Genomic DNA, 20,764 nt, shown 5'->3' on the forward strand with positions numbered 1-20,764 from the left:
AATTTTAATTTTCAATTCATTTAATATCTACAGCCAAGTGTTACGTTCTAGGAAAGAAAAAGAAAGGAAAAAAAGAAAGAGAAAGAAAGTATTCATGAAAAGTGAAAGCCTATAAATAGAAATGCACTAAAACTTTGAAACGTTTATAAAACAAGACAAGTACTTTTTTGTTCTTTATGAAAAATTGCTCTAAAACCAAAAATTTAATAATGAATACATTCCAATTGACCAGTTTTTATGCTTACTTATAATTATCATCTTCCACAAACTTCTGAAGTTCCTCTATATACTGAACAGAATTCAGGTACTTTTGAACATGAGGCAACACAGGAATATCTAAATAGTAATTAATATACATGAAGAGCAGTTATTTTATTGGCAACCACTAAGATCTATGTATTTTTATATGGCATGATTTCATATCAATGTTAACTATTATTATTATTACCATGTTTTTCGGATTATAAGACACACTTCGCCTCCCCCCCCCCCCAAGAGGGTGAACATTTGGGTGCTTCTTATACACCGAATGTAGCCCCGCCCACCCACTGGCACCCAACCTTTGGCTTCTGCCTCCCAGCAATTTGCCTTCTTGTTTTATCTCCCCAAAAGCTAGGTGCGTCTTATACTTCGGAGCGTCTTATACTACGAAAAATACAGTATATTACCCTCCCTCCCCCCCAAATCAGGCATTTAGATGATAAATTAATAAAAAGGAAGTTTCTTACTGAGAGACTACTTTATTTGAAATAGGCTTGGTCAAAATTAAGGGGGTGGCTTCCAAGATCTTTTTGAATAATAGGAAACTTACTGTATCAAAGACTGTTAATTATTTTTTTTTAAAGTGAATGCTATGTTGAGAAAAGTTCTCTCTTTGAAAGAATTTAGTAAACAAATATTATCATTTACATTTGTTGAAAGAGATATATTTTAAGATATAGTCTTCATATCTTGAATGTTTTTAAAATATCTCACCACCACCTTTAATCAAAAGTGAAATTTGAGCAAGCCTCAATTAATATTCAAGCAATTTCATTCACTGCTTGCACATAATGCTGTAATATAAATACACGGTGTAACTTACCATATTCACAAGATTGCTGTAAGTCTGAAATTATTCTAAGAATATTATTCATTAAATTTGATCTCTGCTCATTTTCCAGAATACTTCCTGTTGATGGATATGCTGAGTCAATATATGTCAAGTCTGAGAGATAAATACCTGAAGATGAATTAAATATTTTTATTATATAGATCATTGAAATAGTTACAGGTATATCTTTCTTACTGTCTGCCTCATTTAGCGACTGTTACACTTGTGAAGGAAACCCCCAGCTTTGTGATCAATCCTCTCTTTTATGATCATTGCAGTATTTTGCAATCACGTGATTACCATTTGGGAGTTTAGCAAATGGCATAGAGTTATGACTGTTGCAGTGTCCCAAGGTCATGCCATTTGTGTGTTTTGCAACTGGCTTGTGTCAAAGCAGAGATAATTGAGAATATGGAATGTTTTACTTAACAGCTGTGATGATTTGCTTAACAACTGAAACAGAAGTGAGGCTGTAAGTCTTTGCAGTCACATGATTTTTTATTTAGCAATCATGGCACTTAGTAATGGTATTGCTGATCCCAACTGGGGTTCTAAGAGAAAACTACCTGTAGTTCAAATCAAATAACATCACAGCCTTCAGATCCTGCTTCAGATAGTGTTTGGACTTTGTGGTGAGAACCGGTAGCGGAAATTTTGAGTAGTTCGGAGAACTAGTAAATATCACCTCTGACTGGCACCGCCTCCATCTATTCTCTGCCTCCCGAGTCCCAGTTGATTGGGAGGAAATGGGGATTTTGCAGTAACCTTCCCCTGGGTTGGGGAGGGAATGGAGATTTTACAATATCCTTTCCCTGCCATGCCCCTCAAGCCACGCCCACAGAAACAGTAGTAAATTTTTTGAATCCCACCACTGATGTCATGAACCTGAAACATTCAACTCTGGCTGTCCATATAAAAGTTTTATATTTCAATCTGTATCTAAACTATATTTGCAATTCAACAAGGTATTTCATTAATGCACCAATTCTATTTTAAAATTCAACTGCTATATATCTAAATAATTATCATTTGTTCTTTGTATTCAATTATATAAACTTTGTATTTGTAATAATAGCATGCAAGATTGAAATAGTAATTGGTTCTCTTAAAAATATTTTTAGCAAAGGTTTAACTAGCTGTGTTCCCACATTGTTGATAAGATATGCTACCAGATCAATCCCAGGTGTTGTCTGAGACAAAAAAGCTAACTGGCAGAGCATTAAATTGTTTGAAGTTGTGAGTAAGAAATCATTAGTTATTATTTATTCTCTCTGTCCCTTAAGAAAAGTATAAAAATAAGACAAAAGACCCAGTCACCAAGCATCAAGTTGACCTAAAGTCATAAGAATAAAAAGTGGCATGAAATGGGCAACTTTAGTGGGTCTATTTACTGTCATTCCTGGAGATTCTGGTCAGTCTAGGAGAAATGGGTTGGTGCTGTTCTTTCTCTGTAACTCTCTTAGTATTTATTCAATAATTTTTTTAAAAAATTTCAGCCTGGTTTGAGCTAACTAAATCCTAAAGAATCTATTGGCTTCTAGATGGCCACTGAGTGACAACAGAATATATAATCAGGAAAATACTGGCTAGTATTTGTGTTTGCCTGATTGTTGATAACTGGTGTTATTGAACTGGGATGGGAATAATAAAATAAAATGCCCAATTTCTCATTCTACTATTAAAAGCGTCTGGGTTTCTGACTAAATAAATATTTAAGAAACAGTTAGAAATCCATTAATACATTATTCACCTACATAAAAAAATGATTTGATTATTTTTTTCTTGAACCAATCACAAAGTCTTTTCTCCTCTTCCCATTTATTATGTAACTTAAGAGTTAATAGCTTTAAAGTCTTATTCTGTCAATGTTTTTTTAAACATGATTACTATAACAACTGCTTCTCATTAAATAAAGTTAAAAAAGAATCCAATAGGACATTCTGGTTTACATTCTTCAGAATAATAATTGAACACACATATATCCGCAAATCTCCTGTTCCTTTCCTTCGTGGAAACAGAAAATTGGATATATCAGTCTGAAAGAATCTCTCTTCTAAAGTAAGCTCACTATGGTAACAGTTAAAGGCAACTTTGAGCAACGAAGTAACAATGCTTTGCAATTATAGTACAGCGCCTAAACTCTATAGTTTCCCCATCTGCAACAGCTTTCCATTCAACTAGCAAACAGTATCTCCTTGTTCATATTGTGATTTCAACTCTTTTTCCTCTCCCAATTCCAATTCTACTCCAAAGGGCTTGGATAGGAAGTCCTTTGGTTTCCCCTCTCTCTTTCTTCCCTCCTCCCTTTCTCCAATTACCTCATACATGGGCTGGCAGTTTCTACGTCTAGGCATGCATTTGTTTAAGAAACACACCCAAGTGTAGTGTGCTCGGCTGTATATGGAAGCAAGTTCAGCTGTTGCTGGTTAGTGCAGCTCAGTTCAGAATGCAAACGAAAGGAAAAGGCACAGCAGCTCGAAGACCATCTTTTCTGTTGCAGAAGGAAATTATTTAGATAGGTAGGTCTTTTGTTAAGCTAAAAGTGAGGGATATGTATTTGGATGTAAATATAAGAAAACAAAATAACACAGAACTGTTCTAGACAACTGTACTGGCACCAGGACAGGGAAAAGCCACTGACGTTTTACTCTTTCAGAAAAGAGTCATCAGAAGGTTAGTATCTATACATTTTCTTTGCTGTCAATATCATGCATTTCCCCCCATACTGGATAAGGATGAGTTCGCTGTCACTATAGACACATAGTTTAGAATTTATTGTACTGCATTGATTTTTATGATAGTCCATTACAGAAAGTCATCAAAATACTATTAGTTGCATGCTGAGGGAAGGTGTGGGTTTAGGATCTTCTCTTACACATTCACTCCCCACTGTTACAAGCTTCCATGGTAAAACTATTTTTAATGTTTTTGTATTAGTTTAATGTTTTAAATTTTTTCTTAATAAAAAAACTAGCAAGTAACTCACTCTCAGACTATTTCAGGCATATCAATTATTAGCAGGAAAATCTGTAATTTAAATCTTCATTTAATTTTGTTCTATTCGTGTACTAATATTGAGCCCCAAATTTTTGATCAAAATCATTCCATTTGTACTTGGAATAAACATGTATCCACTGTGCATAATAGATTTAGATAAATGTAAGATTCAGTTATCTCTTTGCTGCTATAGGAACTCAAAAATGGCTAAATTAACTTCCAAAAGAAAGTTAACCCAATATAATGTACTAATTATCTTGGCTCAAAGTTAGAGCCCATGATTACTGGATACAATAATTTCTGTTGTATCCAATAAAGAACAATACAAATACTGGAGTTTTCTTTGGCACAAAAGCATTACATTCTATGTTCCACTGAGATATATTGCTTATACATGTTTAGTTCTAAAAGCATTTTTTGCTCTTTTAGAAAGAACCATGTGATATTACTATATGCACTGAAGAGTTATTCTCAAGTTCTAATTAAAATCGTTTGTTAAGCAAAAAGCAACAAAGTTCAGGATCTTATTAGAATACCTAGCTGTGGAATCTAAGTTGTTGGAATCTGTGGCATTCTTCTGCAACCTGGTGCGCTCTGGATTTTTTAAACTTTTGTCAGACCCAGCCAAGATAGAAAACGACCAAATTAGAAGGTGGCAAAATATCCAGAGGACATCATTTGAAGCAGCTGGTGTAAAATCACTGATATTCATGTATTGTAGTTACCAGTATAGGTAAAAACCAAGGCAATAGTATTTCATTTTAGCAAAGAATGTATCAAAATAATTTCAGAGCTTTAAGCAGAGCTTTAATTTTATCAGTTTTTATTGATTAAAGTTAATACTGCCCTTTTCAAACTATTTGTATTTAGTTGTAATAGATGTTTACCTACTCATTATGCTTCAGAAACTGTTTCTATTAATCTGATAAGACAATGTAAGTATTGTGCACTTCAAAATGGAAAATAGAAGACTTATGTTTGCATGTGTGAACTTACTGCTGAATAGCTGCCATTAAGTAGGAAATAATTCCAGATTGTAGATTGTAGAACTCAATGGTAAAAATTATAATTTAAGTATTCTGGATTTTCCCTGGATTTTCTGAAAAGTATGATTCTGCAAATCAAGATGTCCATAGAGTTAGGATCAAAGTATTCTAGAATGTTGATCCAATAAATGCTATTTTGCCGGAATTTGCTTAAAAACCTGCAAATATAGTGTACCTGTAAAAGATAATTGAACGCCACAACAAATTCTTCATGCTGCAAGAATGGTATTCAGTTAAAATTGTAGTATTCAAGAGAAAGTATTTGAAGTAGTAAGCTATCTTTAGCTTTATTGTAAGTCAAGTACACACTATTTCCTTTTCTGAGTGATTTTCAGAAAGTGTGTAAGACATTAATATCACTGAATACTATTATCAGTTCATAGAAATTCTATAGTTACAGTACAAATTTTATTTATTCAGTTCCGTATTCTATGTGATTGTTTTCAAGACAATCAAGAGATGCATCATTTTTATATAAAAAATAATGAGAAATGTACATATGAAATCAAATTGAGTGTTGTTCATCCTTTTGTTTAACATCTTATCCACACCTAAGGTTCTTGTATTTCCAAAGAAAATCAAATAATACATAGCTTTTTGTGCTAAAGTTAAAATATGTTAATATGTCTTTCATATTTTTTTCATTACCTCGCCAACCTATTTTTCTTAGGATCAACTTAAACAGAACAATTGTACTATATAAATACATTTTGAACAAGTGCCATTTTGCCAACTATTTTAATCAGATTGGCGTTGCATGTTACTAACTCAATATTAGCAATGAATGGCATTTTTTAAAAAAATGGGAAAGTAAAACCAATCCAATAAAGTAATTAAAGATACAAAATATTTATGGTATTCTAATCAAAGAGGTGTTCAAAATAGCAAAGCATCTGTTTATGTTACTAAATTACGAAAGTAATACATGTACGTATAAGCAATTGCTTGTTTTGTTTTTACATTGTGTTTTAATTAAGAGGGTCTCAGGACATAAAGGATGGAAACTTGAGAAACTATTACACATAAATTTCCTCACAAACAAAAAGAATATCAAAATATCTACAAGAAGTAGATTACAAACATTTTAAAAAAAAATTCTGGAAATTTTTATTCACAAATTGAGAAAATTTGCAATTTTTCTCAAGATGGAGTGTTTAAGAAAGACTTTGCTTATGGGCAAAATCACTTTATGTTTAAGGCCATATGAAAAAGAGAACACAATACCTTTCTTGGGAAAAACTTGTCCCAGATACGGATACTATGCCCAACAAAAACAGCAATGGTCTGATAGCTTCTACTTGCAGAGAGATACGGATTGAAGCCAGGGGTGAAATTCAACAGGTTCTGACGGATTCTGGAGAACTGGTAGTGGAAATTTTCAGTATTTCAGAGAACCGGCAAATACCACCCCTGGCTGGTCCCAGAGTGGGAATGGAGATTTTGCAGTATCCTTCCCCTGCTACGCCCACCGAGTAGAACAGAACTGGTAGTAAAAAAAATTGAATTTCACCACTGGTTGAAGCCAATGCTGATTTATGCTAATTAAAAAGAATCAAAAGATCACACAAACATACATTATTCTGGGTACCAATGAGAGCACAACTTAAATCTGTGGCATCTATGGTAGCTGAATCTCAGAAATTTAATTCAATCTTCAAAATATTTCTTATCTAAAAACAAAACTATAAGCATACATTATTTTGTATAACTTGTCTGGAAGCTGGAAATCAGTTTAAAATGTTTCATGCTCAGATGGGTTCGATTTTTAATTTCTCAGATAAAAATACTCAAACTAAGCTTGGAAATTTTTAAAAAAGCGCATTCTTAAATCATTTTTTGTTTATTGATTGCTGATTACTAATCTTCATTCACATCTATAGAGTAACTACATTCATTTCAAAGATTTCACCTTGCCATCACTTTAAAAAATAAGGAAGACACAATGGACTCCAGTAAGATATAGAAACAAATAGATAACCAATAATGTGGAACATTACGTTAAGGTTCGCTTGCAAAGTTAGAAATGTGTATCACTCCTTTCCATATCGAATTATTTTAATCATACAAAACCTGAAGGCTAAACAGACTATACAGTTTAAATTACTGCTTTTAATAGCTGACCTTTTTAATGTACAGAACAACATGTTTGCATATTATGCACATGAATTCAATATTTGGAAAAGCAGACTATTCAATATGAACATTTCCTCTGCATATGCAGAAAAATGTAATTTTATTGCTTTTAGTACATTGTTCCATGAAAAACTAAACTGTCACTCACAAATAATATTCAGCTGTAATAATATGTTTCCTCTTTATCCATTTATTCCCCTCTCCCAACAATGCAGCCCAGATGTTTAAACCAGGCTGTTCTAAGCAGAATTAATAATTACAATAAGGAGGAGATAAAGCAGATATCCCTGGGAAGAAAGTTCAAAAATCATTTTATTGGCAACAAGAAAGTTTTTAAAAAAAATTAGGGTCATATGAAATGAGGTTTCACATGAACCTGAAACAATTATTTCTGAAACAAATAGATTTTTTAAAAATAAAAGCCAACGAACAATAGCCATAGGATTTGAATTAGTCAATGCAGTTGTTTCAGTTGCATAATCTCGTATCTGGTTCCAGGAAGCTGCACTATTATTTGATATGAATAAAATTTCTATTTTCACATGAAGTGCATTACAATACCATAATTCATATGTAATGAAACTATAGCACAAATCATTCTGCCAAAGTCTGCTAGAAAAAGAAATACACAAAGCTTAGGTGAGCAGAGTCTTAATGGATACTAAAGACTAAAGTACAATCATTGATATTAGTGGGCTATTATCCTGGTTCACAATAATGGAAGGAGAAAGCAGCAGCCTAAGACAATCACAGAGAATTATCAAATTTAAATGAACTTAAATGCTCCAGGGTAGGTGAGTTATATTCCAAGGTATTAACTTCACCCCCTGCAAAAGTAATTGCAGAACTGCTAACTGCAAAACAGATAGTCCTCGACTTATGACTGGTAGTTAAATGACCACAGCCACGACAGCCACAGAATAGGCATAAAACAACACACTGTCCTCCCCCTAGAGTGGTGCATTTTGGGTACTTGGCAATCCGTATTTATGACTGATTACCAATTACCCTGTGATTATATGATTGCCATTTGCAAGCCTCTCTGGTTTGCAAGCCTTTCTGGTTTTCCCAGAAAGTCAATGGGGAAGCTAACAGAGAAAGTTGCAAATAGGGGTAGAAGATTTGAAGTGCATTCTCACAACATGCTGAGGGATTTCCCCTTCCATCTGTAAAAATCTGGAGCTCAAAAATACTAGCAAAATCAGCATTCTGAAAGGCCCTTACGTTTAGTATTTCCGAAGTGGAGAAGAAAATGCTAACAAATACCATAACTCTCACAATGGTTTGGAAGACCCTTCTCCATACAATTTGAATAATGTGCCTTCTGAACCATAACGAGAATGGGGCCCATATGCAGAATAGATCAAGTTGACTGTAAGGTAAGTAGATCTAAGTATATTGGGGTTGGGAAAAGGTCTATGTGCTGCTGAGCCTAGCTACCTGACACCTCCTAAGCCATGGCAACTTAATGTGCCAGTGGGCTATGGACCTCCTAGGACAAGGGTGTCAAACTCAAGGCCTTCGGGACGGATCCAGACTGCAGTGAGGTCGGATCCGTTCTGCGTGGCCATCCTGGAAACTGTAAGGGGCTGGCCCGTGTCACTTTGGCCTGGCCCATGCCATCCTGGTGTGCATGAACACAGGAGGAGGCGGCCGCACAGGCCCAGTTCTCTGCTGCCATGTGCAGGGCAACAAAACTATTCTGTGGGACTATGGTAAAATATAGTTTAGACCTTCCAACTTCGCAATGATTTTTTCCCCATAAGAAGTTGGAAGATCTGAAATATTTTTTTTACTGTAGTCCAACAGACTACTTTTGAACGGAGCTGGAAAGCAGCTTAGTGAAGGGATGTAGCTACCCTGGGGAGGGGGGGGGTTTGACGGTTTGGCATGGGTGGCCTGAAGGGCCCTTAGGTAAGCCGGTGTGGGGTGGGTGGGCAGCTCTGCACCCCCTGCCTAGCTTTATCCTCCGCCACCATCCCGCCTCGCTTTGTTCTTCGCCACTTCTTCTCCTTGTTTGCTGCCACAACACAGCAGGAGGCTGAGCAATGAACTGGTGTGGCGGCCACAAAGCGAGCTGGTGGGGGGTGGATGATAAAGCAAGGCAGAGGGTGCTGAGCTGTCCCCCATGCCCTGCATCTGCTTACCTGCATGCCCTGCAGCCAGGCCATGAACATCAATACCTCATCTTGCGGCAGCTCTAGGAGCCCCGTCCAGGATCCCATGTGCATCGCTCAGCCCTTTGCTGTTTCAGCGGTGAACAATGAGAAGTGGCAACGAATGAAAAAAGGCGGGGATGGTGGAGAACGAAGCAGTGCAGGCCACCATGGAGAGCATGACTGGTGCTGCCATGAGGTGGGTGAGATGGTTCCACCACAAAACCGCGGTAGAATAAAGCGCGCTTGACGAAAGCGCGTACGTGACGTCATCACAGCGCGACGAAAACATCGCGCTGTGAGCGGTAAATTTAAAATTAAAGCGAAAACCTTACCCTAACCCCCCCAAACCTAACCCTAAACCTAACCCTTAACCTAACGCTAACCCTTAACCTAACCCTAAACCTAACCCTAACGCTTAACATAGCCCTAAACCTAACCCTAACCCTTAACCTAACCCTAACCCTAACCCTTACCTTTATGTGAATCGGCTTGCTTTAATTTTATTTTAATTTTAATTTAATTTATTTTTAATTTTTTTCATCGCGCTGCTGATGTCACATACGTGCTTTAATTGGGCGCGCTTTAGTGGACCGCGGTTTTGACGGGTCACGGGTGAGATAACAATCTGAACCATCCTCTGCCTTTGTGTGAAAGAGAGACCGCTACTTTTGGCGCCACTCAGTTTCCCATCCCATCCCCACTAGGCTGGTCTGGTGGGGGGAGATTGCCTTCAGCTTTCTCCGCCGCACTGCAAACAGGGATTGACCATTTCCCAAGCCGCACCACTAAAGGCAAGCCCCCTCCGTCAGACCAGACCAGCTTGGGGTAGGAAACCAAGTTGCACCAAAAGCAGCTGAAGCACACCGGTTGTAGCTGCCCCGCACCCCACCCACTGGAGACCCCTGGATTCCCTCTCCAACCCCACCCGGCCCCCACAGGCACCACCCACATGAGCAACGTTAAGCTGGCCATGCCCCAGGCCACCCCCAATCGGCCATGCCCACCCCACCCATGCCCTCTCCCCAAAGGACAAACACAATGCTGATCTGGCCCACAATGAAATAGTGTTTGACACCCCTAATCTATGTGATTGAGTTGCAGTATGACTCCAGTGAACTGAATATAGATACCTGCCTTTTACACATTTTCTTTGCTGTGGTTAGCATTACTGATAATATCAGTCCAAGAAAATATATTATGATTGTGCATGTTCTGTTTCCTTCTCCAATACTGTTAAAGCTTGGGACGCCTAAAGGTATGCATGTATTGGGTAAATATGCATAATGCAGCTGCTCTATAAGACCTGATTCTGTCTTGGACTAAAATAACAAGGGCAACAATAAATACTAATATGCAACTCTCTTGTCTTTTCTCATATAAGAGTAATAGGCAGGGCCGGATTTTCCTATAGGCTAACTAGGCTTCAGCCTAGGGCCTCAAGATCAAGAGGGGCCTACATTCAAATTGTTAGCAAAATTATTCTAAAAACAGTGAACACTAAAACACTGAACCGAAAATAAGGAGAAATTCTACGCATATGACTAATAAACAAACATAAAAATGTATTGGTTAAGATCTTTCCAGCGCCGCGGCAGTTGGGGAGCCCGCCCACGTTCCCGGCAGCAGCGGTTGGGCGAGAGGCGTGGCCGCTCCCAGTAGCTGCCCCGTCGATGCGGAGCCCACCAGCGGCCAGGCAGGTGAGGGCGAGGGGGCCGAGCCGGGCAGCTGAGCACAGCAGGGGAGGCGGCTGGCCTCGCTGCCTTTGCCGCAGAGCAGAGCTGCCCTCCGTCGGGAGGCCAGCTATATATATTGATATATATATTGATATATATCACAGTAATGATGTATTTTATTGTCTCTCATGTAATTTACAAACTTAAAAATGGGAGGTGAAAGGGTCTCATAAGTGGAATAGCCTAGGGCCTCTTTTCATCTAAATCCGGCCCTGGTAATAGGTAAGATCTCTGGCGCTGAAAAAAGACCAACACTATCTATAGCAAAAAGGAAGGATGAAATGGCATAAGAGAAAGGATTTAATTATGGCAAATTTGTTTTTTTTCTTGCTAAAATACTAGTTTTATGCATCAGTATAGGATAATGCTAGGAGTAGGGTGATGAGTATACTCTTACACCGAATAGACAGTTAAAATACAACTGAATACTAGGAAGAATTTTACTTATGCTGACAGAGATGGAACATTTCATTTAATGTTGTTTGAAGGCTATTTCAAAGAACAGCACTTTCACTGGAAAGCAAATCTCCAGTATATCTTAGAAGGGAGCTAAATTATATCTTGGGTTCAAATGCAAACAAGCGATTTTCGTTTGGCATTACTTTTTGTATAGAGAAAAAAAAACTTTCAAGAACATAGTCTATTTGCAGTGAAATGTTACTATTTGAAATGTTCATCTGAAGAAGGCAAAATAATGCTTAATACTATTTGAAACTATTTTTACAGTTAAAAAAACACACAACTGTTGCCAGATAAAAATACATTAAGGAACTTGAACAATTTATACACCACATGACAGAATCTAATCTAATTGCAATATCTGAGGTTTAATAATTTTAACAATGATATAAATACTGTATAACACAATTTTTAGAAGACATTTTGGCATTCATTTTTTGAAATGCACTGCCCTTTAAATACATAATGTAAAATATAAAAGATTAATTCTTTGAATTCAAATAACTATCTAGATGAAAATAATTTTAAAAAACTTACTATACAAATACCTGTCCATCTCCATATTCCTAAGATCTTCAAATATGAAGCCTGTAGTACAATAACCATTTATTTGGTAATATCCTATTATGCACAGCAATAGTAAAGTTCCTGTACCAAATTCAGCAGGTTAGCGAAATATTTTCCCACTGACGTCCCTATTGTGTTTGTTCATGTCACTCAAGAGTTTTCATACTATAATATAGAATCACCTCATACTAATGACAGACAAATAGGAGAATGAATGGAGGAAGGAGCTTATTTATAACCTGAAAATATTCAGGGTCTTTAATATGGAAACTAAACTTATTGTTTACAAGGTTACAGTTTGTCATTCAAGATGAGTATTGCAAAATGTAAGATGATAAATCAAGAGAGTTGTTACTATGGTCAATTCAACCTATCCAACTGTTGTGACTTTGATTTCTAATACTAAGATATAAAATGTTTCTGCTTTCTGTACTCTTGTTAATAATTATTACAGAATATATAATGAATAGGAGAGAATAGAAGCCTGACGGACTGACAAACCCTTAATCTTTCTATCATTTTTGATATGGATTATTTTTATACTGATGAAGTCTTGGCAAGACTTAAAATTGCCCCATTATATCAGCCCATTCTATCTGGACAGGTAGGGAAGGCATGTCCTGGACCTTGTCAGTTAAAGAATTATGATTCTGATTGGCAAGGTCCTGGATTCAGCATTTCCTTTTTGCTATTGCCCCTGACCTTGGGAACATTCTCCTCTGAGAGGAGAGACAGGCTCCCACTGCCCAGGCCTTTCGGAAATATCTAAAGACCAGATTCTGCTGTCTTGCATGGGGCTCACAAAGGGCCATGCAGCTGTGGGGCTAATTAATACTCTGAAGGTCTTCTCTTTGCCATTCAATTAATTTTTAATGCTGAATTTTAATTATCCTTATTTAATTTTTACACACAGTATTTTGTTTTTAGTATTTTATTTCTATACCACTCAGAGTCCCTCTGCAAGGCAGATGGGCAGTGTCCAAATGTGATAAATAAAATATATTTTTCTCCATTTAGTTCACTTGAAAATGAGGACAGTCCCATGGATTTGGAGTTTCTTAATAATGGTATTATCAGATGGATATTATACAGTAGAGAGTACACTTAAAAAATCCTTTCCTAAACGAAATCCACGTTCTACAGAAGAAGGTGAGGGAGGGAAAAAGTGTGGCTACACATTTATTGTTCCGGAACAAAAAATAACTGGACCAATTTGTGTCAACACTAAAGGCCCAAGTCCAGGAAACAAAAAAGATGAAATTACTAGGATGGATATTGAGAATTTGAAAGAAGTATTATTCAAGCAAAAGCGAGAGATTGATCTCTTGCAATTAGTGGTGGATGTGGATGGAAATATAGTAAATGAAGTAAAATTGTTGAGAAAAGAGAGTCGTAACATGAATTCACGTGTTACTCAGCTGTATATGCAGCTCTTGCATGAGATAATTCGCAAACGAGACAATTCACTGGAACTTTCCCAGCTGGAAAACAAAATCCTCAATGTTACGACTGAAATGTTGAAGATGACATCAAGGTACAGAGAGCTTGAAATAAAATACGCAGCGCTAACTGATCTTGTAAATAATCAATCGGTCATCATCACACTTTTGGAAGAACAATGTCTGAGAATATTCTCACGTCAGGATGCACATGGTTCACCGCCACTAGTTCCAGTGGTGCCTCATCACATTCCTAATAATCCACATTATAACCCTACGCTGCTTGGAAGTAATGAAATTCAGAGAGATCCAGGTTATCCTAGAGAGAGAGATGTAAGGCCTCCCCCTGATCCAGCTACTTCTCCTACAAAAAGTCCTTTCAAGATTCCACCATTAACTTTAATAAATGAAGGTAAGCCTTTTCTTTTTAATTTGAACATTTCTAACAGATAAATGTTTCAAACCTTTGTGATTTTTAGCTACTATATCAAAAATTTTAAAAGCACCATCTACATTGAAACTATATAAGTAGCATTCTGAGCAATGAATCTAACATATTTATAATGTTAAGGGAGACTAAGGAAAGCTCTCATCTCCTTAATTTCCTTAATCTTGTCTAGCAATTTCAAGCAGTTACTTTGTTGTTGCTCTTAGGTAATATTATTAATAAAGCTGTAAAGCTCTGACAATTAATAGATTGTAGCAAGTTTATATATATTTTACTGTCATCTAATGGTTCTCTGGATTTTTATTAGAACAGCCCTATCCCAGTCTAGTATTTAAGCATTTCCACAAAAATAGAAGGGCTGTGTTTGATATAGTAATGTGTGCAGGGAATGCCCTCTTGTGGCTACAAGTTTTTATAACAATTAAATCTTCATTTTGGTATCAGACTGACATAAAGTAATAATATAGAAACTGTGAAAACAATTACAACATAAAACATATATCTAATACTTGTAAGGACAATAACTATAAAGCTAAAAGATGTAGTAGTAAAAGCTATTAGACTTGTACAAATCAAACTCTTAGCCTTCTAGAAAGTCAAAGTAGATTTTACTTCATAAGTTAGAATGGGTTTTGAGAAATAGGTAAATACAGAAGTATATACTGTATCTGAAATTAAAAATGGGCAGAATCCCTCTTATCTGTTTGAAACAGATGCAAAATCCTAACACAAAGCAGTTATTTTGAGCTAGCCAAGGTAATAAATAATGATTTAATCTTGGATATATTTTCTTATCATTTAAAATAATCAATGCAATAAGAATGAGTACAGATATAATTACATTAATTTACTAAGTGTGAAATACTGCATATAAATTGATTGTTAATTTTTAAAACAGATTTAAGATTATATTTAATTAACATAATTAGTTATTTCACTTCTAAATTCTCCTGAATGAATATATATATATATATATATATATATAGTAATAGCAATCATGTCAATATTAGTAATCAAGAAGTTTGAAAATGTTAATTATATAAGTTGTCAAGGAACAGTATGAAGAAAAGAAACAATGTCAGTTACTAAAGAAAACATAATGGTATTTAATGTCTCTTTTATACATATCAGTATACTAGTGAAAAACAATGGATATTTTTAAAGTGCTAAATTATTTTCCAAAGGCCCATTCAAAGACTGTCATCAAGCCAAACAAACCGGCTATTCCAGCAGTGGGATTTATATGATCAAGACTGAAAATAGTCATGGACCAGTGCAGTTATGGTGTGAGAACAGCCTTGATCCTGGGGGCTGGACAGTTATTCAAAAAAGAACAGATGGTTCTGTCAACTTCTTCACAAACTGGGACAATTATAAGGTAATCATAAAAAAAAATATCATAGGCTCACTCTTGAACTTAAAAATAAAGGGGAATCAGAATATTTTGAAGTCTGGAACAGATTTTATGATTGGTATAAGACAAGGTGACAAGACTGGAACAAACTGTATATATTGTGATTGGGCAGAAGGATAGACAATGTACTAAGTAGGTTAATAGTTAATGGTCGAGACTAGTTGTATATAATGTGAATGTATGGTCACTTTGACTTCGCGGTACTGCATTGTTTTAAATGTAAAAATAATAAAAATATATTTTTAAAAAAGTAGTCTGGAACTACAGTAAAAAAAAAATCAGTTCAGACCTTCCAACCTCACAAGATTTTTTTTTTTTTGGTGAGAAGTTGGAAGACAGCGGCAGGGTTTGGGGGATGGTCAATCCCCGTTCATGCCACAGTGGAGACGGTTGGCAGGCAATCCTCTCCACCAGACCAGACCAGCCTGGCGGGGGTGGGGTTGGAAATTGAGCAGCACCGAAAGCAGCTGAAGGCACACCAGTTGTAGCTGCCCTGCCCCATCTCACCTCACCTCATCCCACGGAATGGGCCTCCACCACACTCACCAGAGATCCCTGGATTTCCTCCCCGGCCCCCACAAGCACCACCAACATGAGTGACATCAAACTGGCCATTTCCCAGGCCACACCCACCCCAGCCACACTCCTCCCCCCTGGTCCCCAGAGGACAACCACAATGCTAATCCAGCCCTCAATGAAATCGAGTTCGACACCCCTGGTCTACATCTAATTGTTTAAATGACATTGTGAAAACGTTGCAAGCATCTTAATGAGGCGTTGCCTCTTCTCCCTAGAATGAAAAAAATATTCTTCTAAGAAGGACTTTGTAGTTTGCTATCAAAAGGTAATGTAAAAAATGTTGATAGCATATACACATTAGCCATGGGAGGACAAAGGGTAAGTTGTGAAGATACTACAAAAGATAATCAATTTATTTGGAACATAGTGTGCTAAGAAATGCTTCTAAGAAATGGATTGGCTGCAAGAAAAAGAAAGAGCAAAGTAAAAATACTGGCTGGATCATCTTTCATATTCAAATTTATCTTCATTAATTAATAATTTATCACTATTTCCCATTCATAAATCAAACACAGTGAATTATCTTCATGCATGACTTCCCAATGCTTAATTACAAAAATCATATATACTATTTACTATAATTTTCCACCCATTTACCGGATTTTAATCTATTTTTATTAAAAATAATTATAATCAAATCAGTTTTTCACGACTGATATAATACAAATATTTTTACTAGTACTAATTCTAACAATATTAACAATACTAAGAATTCTCCCTCAACCAGTATATAGGACAGGCTATAGTTTCTCATTATCAGTGGTTACTGAGTGGATCCATAACACTTAATTAGCTTGAGGTATCTGTTAGTAAATTGGGAGCAAACTGCTTCAATGTCAGAATCCAGTGGCAAACAAAATTCTAGAAACCACACTTAAGTCTCGCACTTGCATCATGCTTCATGCCCTCTCTATCTTCATGCCCTCTCTATCAAAGAGATGGAGAGAAGATGATAATCAATGTGTCTATCTGTGAACTTTCCACAAATCAGTATTTATGGTCAAAGGTGAATTAATTATTGGATTTATCCAATACTTTTAGAGCATCAAAGATATAATCATCATGTATTGATTATATATTAAAACCTTCTATATGACAAAAGGAAAGCAATTTAATCAACTTTCTGCTTTGTTTACAGAAAGGGTTTGGCAATGTTGCTGGGGAATACTGGCTAGGACTGGAAAATATTTACTTGCTCTCCAATCAGGATAATTACAGACTTCTGATTGAATTAGAAGATTGGAGTAATAAGAAAGTCTATGCAGAATACAGCAGTTTTCGATTGGAGCCAGAGAGTGAATATTATCGACTACGTTTAGGCACATATCAAGGGAATGCTGGTGATTCCATGATATGGCACAATGGAAAACAATTTACAACACTGGACAGAGACAGAGATATGCACACAGGTAAGAATTAGTACTATTTAGATCTACATGCTTCTTATTTTTGCTAAGCTGAGGAAATAATTTGATGAAACACTGGGAAGATAGAAGACTTTGCAAAATAGTACTCTAACATAAAAATATCTTCAATTAGAATGATCCATATGTTCAAGTAACTTGCATCTTACTTTTGGCAATGACAAAACCATATGCTTAGAGTTAGGATTTACACTGAAGAAGGTAAATACTGAGTGGAAAAGCTTTTTTCTCATGGGAAAGTATCTGTTCTGACTATGTGAAAAAGGCAAAAGATTCATATGATCTGTAAATATGATCCATTTTTTTTGGATCTCAAAAAAAAATTCTACTTAATGTTTCTACTTCTACTTAATGTTATTTCTTTCAGAAAGAGATTCAAAAATATATTCCAAGTCTCCCAGTTCCATGTTTTGTGCTACTAATTGTACAATGCACATTAAGTTTGGAATTTCTTATAACATTTTTATTTATTTTTATTACATCTGTCCTTTATTTTTTAGATCTCATTTTATTTACTATCTTTCTGTTTTATATGTATGCGTAAGCAACAATTCTGCCATTGGTTATTTTATTGCATCTAGCTGTAGTAAACTGATTGACTTGTGAAAGTATATCACACTCAACACAATATATAAAACTATACAGAAAATCAGCTTTGTGGTAATCTGATTTTCCCGAAGATTTGGTCTAATTCTTTGAACTTATAAAGAACTGCACATGCTTATACAGAAATGTGCCTTGTAATATTGAGTTTAATTCAATTATCAAAAGTAACTTTGGAACTGTTAATAGCCAAAGAATATATTATATGGTTTTAATTTTACCTACATGCTGAAGATATTTTATGGATCATTTATTAGTTGATCATAAAACTTGCTTTACTTTTAAAGAATTATGAAAAAAATAATTCTATTATTTTCTATCTTTATCTAATAACTGTCCTCTATAAGTAGGCAAAATAACTTATAGAGGCCGATAGAACAAATATACATGTATTTGTTAGGACCATTCCTTTCTTTTCTCAAAATATAATTACCAGATATAATAAATTCCTCCCTATTTGAAAATGACAATAAGCTTCTATAAAATAAATGGAACATAGGAACCATTATCCCCTAGTACCTATACAATGCATTGGAGAATTCTATTTCAGCACATTCACTAGCTCTTAAGTTCTATTCCAATTCTTGTTTGTGATACCTCACTAAGCTATTTTACTTAATTGACACAACTGATTTTTTTCTCTTGCTACTTTTTTTCATTTTAATGGCTCATTCTCCTTTCCTCTATGCTAAATACTATGAGAATGATGGAGACAAATATTTGAAGAGGGAATTACTTGAAGGTTGTAATTGTTTTCCTCATTAAGATAGAAATTACTTCATCTGAACCAATGGGTATTCATTATAAGAAGGATTTTATAAGTACAGTTGGATGATTCAGTAACACCATCCTTCTCTAAAATAGTAACAATAGTGTCCATGGCCAAACACTAGAGATAAATCTGTTAACAAGCTGACTTTTGTAAATTACAAAGAATATGTTTTGTGATGTATCTTAATGTTTTGCTTCTCCCTGCAGGAAATTGTGCCCACTTTCATAAAGGAGGTTGGTGGTACAATGCTTGTGCCCATTCTAATCTCAATGGAGTATGGTATAGAGGAGGACACTACAGAAGCAAACATCAGGATGGGATTTTTTGGGCCGAATACAGAGGAGGTTCATATTCACTGAAAGCAGTTCAGATGATGATTAGACCCATTGATTAAGGCTATCAAAATGTTTTTTTTAAAAAAATAATCCTTGAGTTTGGTGCAGATGTCATTTTTCTTTGGAGAACTCTACCAAGTATATTTTTCAATCCTCACTATATTATATATGTTACCGTAATTATATACGTTTTAATTACAGAGCAAAACTGAAGGCTGCACTTAAAATAATTCTGTATTCATATAAGATATGAATACGAAATGCAGCTATTACCAGTTTACCAGATCTTGAAAAACTTTTGCAAGATCAGGAGGAGAAATTAATAGATGTAAAATGACTACATTTTAAAGCTCAAGTATGAAACATTTTTCTTATGTGTTAAATAGCCAAATCAATTCATTCTCATAAGATTAAAACTATTTCAGTTTTTATTTCAGAAACCTGAATGTTAGGGGAAAAATCCCTGCTTTAGAGATCCTTATAGGCAATGAGACAAAAGAATTGGAGTGAAACTCTAGTTTTGTAAGTGTATGTTGCATCGAATAAAGTACTATCATTTCATTATGGCAATTGTTACTAGATAGTCCTCGAGTTACAATGGCAATTGGTTCACTAGGCGATGTGATAATGAAATATAATGTCATATGATGGCAGTTCACGCTGCCATCATTAAGTGAGGATCATAGGTCCTTACGTGACCAGCTCCTTGTAACTCCCTGCTGGCTTACAACAACCAAAGTCAGTGAGAAGTGCTATTAGCCACAATTCAGAGTCAGAGTCTGACTCTGAATCTGATAATATTGCTCCATCTGGCCTGTGCTTCAGAACTGCCAGACTCAGGAATCTTAAGCCAAGATTCAATTATGGCTGTTCAGTCACAGGTATCTCCTGTTCCTAAGTCCCAGATCTAGGCTCATACAGAAGTGAGCAAAGCAACCATCCTCTATGAGGCTTCTAATGAAACAAAGGGCAAACCATGAGTAATTGCAGTTAGCCGGTTGCAGAGAGGTTTGATTAGTTGCTGAGCTTGCAGATTCTTGTTGGAAACCACCATTTGACTATCCAGCTCTTGAATCATGTTTCTGCTTCTTCCTTGTGACTCCTGGCCTTTCGACTGGCTGATTGCCCAATTTGGCATCCTGGATCTTTTGGAACATCTCTGGATGTTCTATGCTGATATTTCTTTGACTATATTTGGCTCCCTTCAGACAAGCATTATTTACTGGGCATTTGAATTTCATTCTTGTCTGCTACTATCTGCCTAAACTGCAGTAAATATTCCTGCTTCTACAGTAGTTGGTTTTTGTCTGTGTGTCAGCAACCTTAAAAAAGAACAGAAAGCTGACTAGAGATTGCAAGTTCCAGGCAGCTTGCAAGCAGACAGGCAGGTAAGTGGCTGCTGCTGGATGGAAGGAGATGTGTGCATAGTGCATAGTGGTAAGGGAGGCATAGTGAAAGTATGGTGGGGCTTGGGATGGCTGCTACTGGAAGAGGTTGCATGAATGGTAAGGGAGCCACAACAAGGGTGGGGAAGGCCTTGGGGTGGCTACTGCTACTTGGGAG

At 36.1% G+C, this 20,764-nt stretch overlaps 2 protein-coding genes across 5 annotated transcripts in view; one reads left to right on the forward strand and one right to left on the reverse strand.

The window, feature by feature from the left end:
- LOC116514685 (ras-specific guanine nucleotide-releasing factor RalGPS2) overlaps nucleotides 1-20,764 on the reverse strand; it is an 83,964-nt gene that overhangs the window by 21,544 nt on the left and 41,656 nt on the right. For all 4 annotated transcript variants that reach the window (XM_032226333.1, XM_032226330.1, XM_032226334.1 and 1 more), the window contains 2 exons: nucleotides 1,085-1,222; nucleotides 246-336 (listed from right to left, as the gene is read on the reverse strand). In XM_032226333.1, coding sequence (XP_032082224.1) covers nucleotides 246-336; nucleotides 1,085-1,222 — 229 coding nt within the window. The remainder of the gene's footprint in view (nucleotides 1-245; nucleotides 337-1,084; nucleotides 1,223-20,764) is intronic.
- Nucleotides 13,216-19,260, forward strand: ANGPTL1 (angiopoietin like 1). Its single transcript, XM_032226335.1, has 4 exons — nucleotides 13,216-14,038; nucleotides 15,259-15,452; nucleotides 17,206-17,476; nucleotides 19,073-19,260. Exons 1-4 carry the CDS (start codon nucleotides 13,216-13,218, stop codon nucleotides 19,258-19,260), a joined length of 1,476 nt encoding a protein of 491 aa, XP_032082226.1.

The sequence above is a fragment of the Thamnophis elegans genome, chromosome 11, assembly GCF_009769535.1.
Source record: "Thamnophis elegans isolate rThaEle1 chromosome 11, rThaEle1.pri, whole genome shotgun sequence".
Classification (NCBI taxonomy): Eukaryota; Metazoa; Chordata; class Lepidosauria; order Squamata; family Colubridae; genus Thamnophis; species Thamnophis elegans.